This window comes from Mizuhopecten yessoensis, unplaced genomic scaffold (assembly GCF_002113885.1).
Source record: "Mizuhopecten yessoensis strain PY_sf001 unplaced genomic scaffold, ASM211388v2 scaffold7307, whole genome shotgun sequence".
Taxonomy (NCBI): Eukaryota; Metazoa; Mollusca; class Bivalvia; order Pectinida; family Pectinidae; genus Mizuhopecten; species Mizuhopecten yessoensis.
The window spans coordinates 136,608-145,530 of NW_018406982.1; the positions used below are offsets into that span (position 1 = coordinate 136,608).

The following is an 8,923-nucleotide window of genomic DNA, read 5'->3' on the forward strand; positions in this document are numbered from 1 at the left end:
ACAGAACATTTATACTGCAAATTATTAATTTTAAGCAGTTAACGCGCGGATGAATACATCGCAGTGTAAACATGCCGCGAAATGTCACATAAAGGTACAAGACAGATCGGACGAGATAGGAAAATCTAGCAAGGGGTATGACGGGGGATATCTCTGTCTGAGTTGCGAGAATATTTGTACTTTATGAGTAAACAGTCTTGACTAGTACTACATGACAATAGCTGACTCCGAACCACAAACTAGTCATCTAGTCTCTGAATTCCATTCGGTTGTTTTCACACGTACGACTCGCCGTTTCGTTACACAATAACATAACTTACATTATGCCACTTACCACATCAAAGCTAGAAAAGACATACTATAATTTAATGTTTACGACAAAGCAGTCGAAAAGGATATAACAAAATAGAATTACGAACCAGCATTACTCGCTTACTTTCTTTCATTAGAGGGTTGGATGGGCCTGCTCGTCTCCTTTGATGTCTTATTGGTGCATTACTGTGTGGTATACGTGTGCTTCAGTGCAGTGATAACAGGTAACTCACTTACAGTGACGGTGGATGAGGCACGAACTGACTGAACGCTGTCTTTTGTAGGGAGTTGGGAGAAAAACCATCATCAGGTGTTTGTACTTACGGAATGGAAACCATCATGAATGCCCAGTAGACACACCTGTCCGTTTAGACTGCTATAATGGAGATTGCGTATGTTTGTCTATCCGTGTTATTGACAGGTAAGGTACACTTGTTTGTATTAAACTGTAAGTGAAACATGCATAAACATGTGCTTTTAGACGGGCCAGCTTTGTTTGAAACAGTAAATACGTCGAGCATTGATTTGTTTTCTAGTGACTTTATATGATATTACACAGGGTCAGAAGACTTCCAGATGTAGATTGATGTGAACAAAGACATTCGTGTTCTTTTAATGTGGGAAGGAAATACGAAATTTGCATATACCTGCGAGTGTCGGTTTCCTATATTAAATTTGAAAACAAATTGATGCTAGATAATGTCATGTACTATTTTCTCCATCGTTAAGTGAAATGGAAAGTACTGGTTTATTTTACATGACCATATAAGTTTGGTACGTATTGGTATATGTGTATTATAATTTCATTCACAATTAATTCACGTACATATATACCTGTTTGTATGAAAATTAGCACGGATTATTAAGATGATATGTAGTTTTTGTTAAATCTATGTAATTAAACTTCGTCATTATGGATTAAGAGTATGATGTTCCTTTACCGTTTGTTTTAGTTAATAAATAAATACCTACTTCTGATTGAGTTGTCATACATGTGTTAAATCTGATATACTGTATACCATTCAAATGATCATCAATAACCGGTAATATTGGTATTGTGTTAATTTCCCCATTTACATGTAATTGCTACAGTATGCTTATGCTGTGAACTAATGTCCGCTCTCAAGATAAATTCATCCTCATATAGGGGAAGGCTAAAAAGGTAAAAAAAATACAACTTCAACGCAAATTTTGCATTATACAGTAGTGATTTAGGTAATACGAAATTCTCCACCTCCCACAAACAAGTCATCAACTGGCTTTTTTCGTATTGTATCATTTTGTGATCATTGCTGGCCATGGTAATGGAATATAATGAGACCATTCTGGGGCAACGATGATGTCAGGTATTTGTTGATTTCACAATAACATTAACATTCAAGATATGGTTAATAAGAATACATTATATACAATTGCTATGGTCACATTTACAGGTAGCCCTGTAGTATTAGGCTGGTCAGCGAATGGAGAAATGGCCGTACGACAGGACTACATAGAGACAGACACGTACCACTACCTCGTACGTCCAAACGCGACAGTACAGACCAAGGTTGGCCTCAGCATTCTTACCATAAATGGACTGGTAAGGAATACAGCTCGAACACTAACCATAGACTAGTGACACCATTGTACCTCTAAACAGCTCCTAAATCGTATAGTAAATTCATGGGAACTCAAACAGATTCAATAATAGCAATTCAACTCAACTACACGAACAAAATACTTGTAAATGTCAAGGTCACTGAAAAAGATTCATCCATTGATTGTGTATGTCAAGGTCACTCCTGCAGCTTCACCTTTACTGAAGTGGTAAGACGACAGTAATAGCTGTCCTCATCCTCACATTATTGATAAGGTCAATGTGACCTTGTGACCTGGTTATTGTATTCAGTTAAACGATGATCTTATATGTTAAAACGTCAATTTTGGTTTTGTAAGGAGAATGGATGCAATACACTTGATTAATTTCTATTTGTAGTATTTTGTTGTTGGTGTCGTATTTTTGTTTAAGTTTTACTTAGCAAAATGTGTTTAATACTTTTCTAAAAAGGTGCAAGATGTTTCTATTTTTATAAAGTAAGAATAATATTTTGCGTGTTAATATTCATTATAACAATGTCTATTTTAGGATAACACGGCGCAGCAATTCTCTGTGACGGGCTGGCTAACAGTGGTAAGTAGCAATGCTGTTTGTGTATATTTTGCGACTTGGTCGGGCATTGTAGTATATGCTATCTCTCATTATTTTGTCCTCTCCGTAATCTTAAATAGCCTGCCTTATATTTGAACATATGCCATCGGAAGACTATTATCAGTGACAAATGTATAATTTGTTCATCCAATTCCTTTGCTCGGAATCATTTAATGATAACTCGTTATTGAATTTGAACATATCATCAGTGGAAGTCTGTTGTTTCATTGGCTAAAGGAATGGAATGACGAACGGTTGTCATGGACACCTGATGCAACCTATGACGCAGATCACGTGTATTCTACTTTCGGCGAAATTTGGATCCCTGAACTCTTCATCGACAACTCGTACGTATAACATTATTATCTAAAGACATTGTATTTGTTCTCACAACCAGTTATTTCAATAAAACCTCTGACGTTCTAATTTAGGCATCGAGCTGAGGTCCAATGGATTATGATGACTTGCCAGTTAAATATCACTGAATCATGCAATAGCATATGTTGTGACAGGTGCAATGACAAGTATCAATGATTTATTCCATGTAAAAATCACATAGTTATACGATTAGGACATTCTATTGAAATTGTGAAAGCTTTCATACAACGTTGTTTTAATATCTCCAAAAAATCCCCAATGTGAAATACGTTATATGTAATTATTTAAACGGTGCAGCGTAGGTTGTTGGCTTGCAGCTCTGGCTTGAAGACAAATAACCATGCGAAGCGATAATTAGGCAACAACCCTACCGTTAACATAGGTCATGTTGTATGGAATAATGTCTATGTTGCCTAATTTGGTTTTACGTAACTTTTGAAACAGACGACAGTATATGCCGTTAGGTTTATTAAATGGTGCGATACTCTATGTATTAATTGTATTGATAATGTGTTAGATAATGAAGTCTGAAAGACACATATGCCTTGTGTATGTTTATGTGTGCTGTGACTCATATCAATAGGTCTATAACATATATAACGTATTTCTGACATTTGTAACGAATCCCTGTGGATCAGTTCAGTGTAACAGACGAGATTTTTGATAAATTGCAGGAGTGTTAAACATTTTTCCATTGCCGGCATTGGTTATTTAAACCGATGTGCATTTTGTACGACATTGCAGACCTTGGTCTTGTTTTTGTTGTAATACGTTTTTTTTTTTAATATTTACTTTTCTTTTACACAATTACAATTACATTGTCATTTCTCATGATGTCCAGCGATATTTCAGCAGCCGTCATGTTTGTTTACATTGGATATTGTAGTTCCGGTCGGTGTTGTATTAATACGCGAAGAATTATATCTCGTGGTGCATGGTATTTTAAGCCACATCAATGACACAGCTTTCAAATAGCCTATATAGTGACAATGCCATGCAAATGTAAATATGTAGTTAAGAAATATAAAAGGCAGTGAACTCACAATAGGGAACGTTTTACACGGAATTGTATACGATCTGCATGATGAGTATAACAAGTAGCTTCTACGGAGAAGATACATGTCGTGATGTACATAGAAAGTTTAAAATATGAAGGCAGGCGAAAGCATTGACGGACAAAGCGACTTATTGCTATCATTCTTTAAAATGTGGTTTTATTATTTATGCCAAGCAGCGCTACATAAAGTACGAAGTAAAACATTAATTGGGGCACGAACGTGGTCTGTAGTCCAAATTCCTCATTGTTGATCAATAAAAGGGTCCTTACCTTGCCTACGTGGTACATGCATGATATGAAACAGCTATGTTCATGGTTTCAGTGTGATAAGGCATGACCCTAAGACCCCTCTACTCGTTACTGAATTGTATTTAAACATACTTTGTATTTAACACAAGAAGTACACGCAAACTGCAGCTTCTCCTTTCATTATTTAGATTTGCGAGATTAGCAAAATCTGTCATCTACGACTCTTTGGTAGTGCGGTTTTGATCTGAGAGGGGATAAATCGGGAACGGTTTATTTGTGAAATAACAGGATACAGACAATCTGAATCAGAAGAATTATCAAGATCTAAATAACGTTACATTTCCGTAACATTGTAATTGATGGCAATACGTGAATACCTACATAGTGGTTTTTTATTGCACATACGTTAATGTCTTATGCGATAGCATCAATAGAACTACGCTATCGAAGATGAAAGGACAGGAAACAAATTTCTCTATTGAACATAAATATTAAAATGCATTTTTCTAAACCGAATTTTGGATAAGATTATTGTCAAAGATATTGAGCCGTACGGAATGAACATATTGAATATGCATGGCTGTCCCTACCTTACTTAACTGTCTAGATAAAACTGTGGTGATTGTTAGGATAACGTGTAAAGACTACAGTGTCTACTGAGCCCGTGTAGGTCCTGAACCGGTTATAACGAACAACAATTGTAGGTTAGGCAGGACAAAACAGAAACAAATGTGATTTTACTATTGATATATACCATGTCCGTTACATATGGCAAAGTAGAAAAACACACATCAAAACGTCAACCTAAAACATTAACCACAACGTTAACATTAAAACATACAACACAAGGCTCACTGATGAGCATAGTGAATAAGATCGAAGTTCATATCACACAAAGATACAGCATATTTCCATATGAGATACTGATGGTGACCGTTTAACTTATACATAGTTTTCATCAACATGCATTATTGAAAACCTTGCGTTGTAAGTTTTTGTAATAATCTTTGCAACTGCGACATGACAACCTCGTAAGTAGGGGTGCAGGGGTGTAACTATCAAGAAAGTTAACGATCGGAACGTCGACATCGTCCCTTTTATCGTACAACTTAGTAGTACACCTTCCATGTTGGTCATGTTGCAAGTAAATATCGAAGAAAGAAGAATCTGTAGTGATTTTGAGTTAAATCTCAGGAGAGTTTATAAGATCGATGTGGTCATTATATGTATTGTTATTATATGTATTGTCATTATATGTATTGTCATTATATGTATTGTCATTATATGTATTGTTATTATATGTATTGTTATTATATGTATTGTTATTCAAAGACAGCACGTTGTCGATATATCTGAATGTGAAATTGAAAGATTTGGCTAGGTTTTTGTTAACAGTCATGGTCAGCTCATAAAAAGCTCAGTTTTGTATGAAAAGAAACCCAATTAGGCAAAAAGAGGGGCATAGTTTGTTCCCTTTGGGTGTCTACAGTCTGCTGAACAATCCTGCTACTGAGCGCAAAAAAGTTATTGACAACAAGGAAATCAGTTATGCTCAGTATACTTCTTTTTGGCTTTTGTTGTGCTTTTCACAGAGCATGCTCCTAAAATATTTACACAAAAACCATACACCACAGCGTTAATATAAATCTTCTGCCTGTGTAACATTAACATGTAACATACCACCTATTAATTTGAACAAATCAGCTATTACAATCTACGTCATGCAGTATACTTTGCTAGTGTAAGATATTTTTAGTGTGATTCAACACACCCTACCGTATTAATACCTCAGTGATATATTACACTGAATTCAATTGTAAGCATATATTCTCACATGTTATATTCAAATATCTATGCTATATATATCCTAAAGATTGTGTGATGTAACACTACATAATTCATTTACCGTGTTTATGATGAATATTTTAGATCCGGAACATTTAGATCCAAAATATTAAGTACATGTATAACTGTGTTATTATCATTTCAGAGTGGAAGACGTGTCAGTTCTTTACGATGAAAATCTCTTCCTCAGAGTAACTCATACTGGGAGGGTCGACTTAGACTATCCCCGTATATTCCATATCACCTGTAATGTCGACGTGACGTCATTTCCGTTTGACACCCAGACATGTGTCCTAGAGCTAACTAGTTGGGCATACACCATCGAAGAGCTGGACCTCATGCACCTGTTGCCAGAAGTCAACGCCCGGCTACTTAGGTGAGCGATTTAACATCCATCTGATACCCTGTCAAGTCACGTGATTACAACATAACCAGTCATTGGTGTTCAAAGGTTCCTAATGCTTATATCAAAATGTTAATTAGGATTAATTCTTATCACTTGAATGTTATAAAAAAAATTGCATAAGTGCATTCTAGTAAACCTAATAATTAAAGCATTGCTATTTTATTTTTCAGTCCTAATGGTGAATGGACCTATCTCGGTTCTAGTGTTGATCGTGACGTCATTATCGAAACAACACCATCTGGACAAATGAAATACGCAATGCTGAGATACATTATGAAACTAGAACGAAAGAGGGCTTTTTATGTGACTAATATCATACTTCCAGTTACATTGACTGCCATATTAAATGTACTGGTCTTCATGATCCCTAACGACTCGGGGGAGAAGATCGGCTACGCACTGACCATTTTGCTGGCGTTAGCGGTTCTGCTGACCATGATCGCGGACAGCATGCCGCACACATCGTTGCATCTATCAGTGTTGTGTAAGTATGCATTGGAAGTTGCTGTAAAGATATAATGTCTATTTGGTCACTCGGTATTGAATTGTTGTTGACTTACAGTAATTGACACGTGTTGAATGTTAATACAACATGTTGTACTAAACACCGTAATAATCTTGGCAATAGGGCATCCCTCAAAAGTACTTTTCACCTTAATTTACACCTTCCTTCCCACTAATAGACTCGGCGCTACACTCAGGATTTATTAAAACCAAACAATATAAAAAAAATAAGTATTAAAAATTACGATATGCATATGGTAATAGAGTCTTTAACATAGATGCGATATGTTTTTACATAGTTTTAATAAAACTGATAAAATACCTCTGTTGTCTGACTCATTGTTTCGAAAACAGCTATGTAAATAATTTGTAAATAAGCTCTGCAACTCTAAACCGTTTTTATCATATATATTTTGTTACTTTCGTTAGGTTTATTTGTAAGAAAACAATCGCTACAGCTAGTTAGCTAACTCCCTCAGTGTTGATTTTTTAACTTTGTATCACATTGTCAACTCTAGATATCACTTTTTCAGCGTTTTATCTCGCCCTGACGTTATGTGTGTCAGTCTTCTGTGTCGCCTGCTCTGTCGTTATTCTTCGCCTCTATCTGAAGGACCCGAACGAGGAACGGCCGGGATGGGCAAAATTCATATGGAGGCATGTCGGATTTTTAGTTCGATCAACTGTTTATCAAAGTGAAAAGAAGTTTGAACATGTCAATGTCAATGGTGATTCCGAGCGCAAACCCTTGTCGTCCGACACCGGGACAGTCATGCTCGATAATATTGCAGAGATGATCCCTACGTGGGCAGATGTTGCTAACGCCATGGACTGGATCGCCTTCTTCGTTAACACGGCAGTCATCGTCTTTGCCACTATTATCATCATGATCATTCTGTGTTTATGAACCCATGCATATATTTAATGTCTATCCTAGTAATATATTGGCCGTAACGATCCTCGGACTAATACAAAACTTCATACATATAGTGATGTGTTTAGTTACTCATGGTGCAACAACTGAACGTGTGTATTACGATCTTGATAATAGTTAAACAACGGAACGTCTCACATACCTTAGTTCCAAAACCCAAAATCAAAATGAATGATGAAGGTTATTGATACTGTGCTTTAAATACTGGACATTTCCAGGAAATATGTTGACATGATCAGATAAAGAAAGTACCAAACTTATTTTGATATGAACCACCTAAGCCGGTACCAGAAACAGTGTTTTAATGCAGTCAAATCGTTACCAGAGAATGTATTGATACGAACAGGATACTTCCTCGGCTGTATAACTACAGACATAATTCCGTGTTTTTTCCATGTTGTAGATTATTATATTATGCAATGATCATCACTCAGATGTAGTGTACTTTCCAGTGGTACAGTGTCCGTGTACGGTACACAGGAGCTCTCCGCCCGTGTCGACAACATTACACTATGTGCAAGAAGCGACGGACCGTAACTAACTCTTTAATGTGAAAATTAAATTCGAATCTTTCATCGCCATCTTAACACGAAAAAGTACACATTTGTTTTCCCATCTTACTTGGACATTGACATTGCGAAGTTACACAATTCATCGTCATACCTTGGATTTGGTGCCTTTAGATACATAAAATAGTATGGATAGCACCAAGGCGTTAGTTTTTAATGCGTTCTTTTATAATTTATCGAATAGTAGTATGTTATATAATATGATATTATCTGCGACTTTTGTAATGCTTGATTTAAAGCGAAACACATAAATCTTTGATACAATCAAATATTAAATACAGTATGTAGGTGAAAAAAAAATGCAAATCCTGCGTTATTGAACTGCACGACACTAAAGTATGTTTCTTGTAAAACATCACAGTGACACTGACTTACAACAAAACATCACAGTGACACTGACTTACAATAAACAGTGACAATCACTTACAATAAAACATCACAGTGACACTGACTTACAATAAAACATCACAGTGACACT

At 36.0% G+C, this 8,923-nt stretch overlaps 1 protein-coding gene across 1 annotated transcript in view; it reads left to right on the forward strand.

The window, feature by feature from the left end:
• Positions 1–200: 200 nt before the first annotated feature.
• LOC110453448 overlaps positions 201–8,923 on the forward strand; it is a 28,846-nt gene continuing 20,123 nt past the window's right edge. Inside the window, exons 1-7 of the mRNA XM_021502393.1 lie at positions 201–733; positions 1,746–1,894; positions 2,441–2,485; positions 2,741–2,850; positions 6,178–6,408; positions 6,609–6,922; positions 7,476–7,839. Coding sequence (XP_021358068.1) covers positions 694–733; positions 1,746–1,894; positions 2,441–2,485; positions 2,741–2,850; positions 6,178–6,408; positions 6,609–6,922; positions 7,476–7,839 — 1,253 coding nt within the window. The 5' untranslated portion in view covers positions 201–693. The remainder of the gene's footprint in view (positions 734–1,745; positions 1,895–2,440; positions 2,486–2,740; positions 2,851–6,177; positions 6,409–6,608; positions 6,923–7,475; positions 7,840–8,923) is intronic.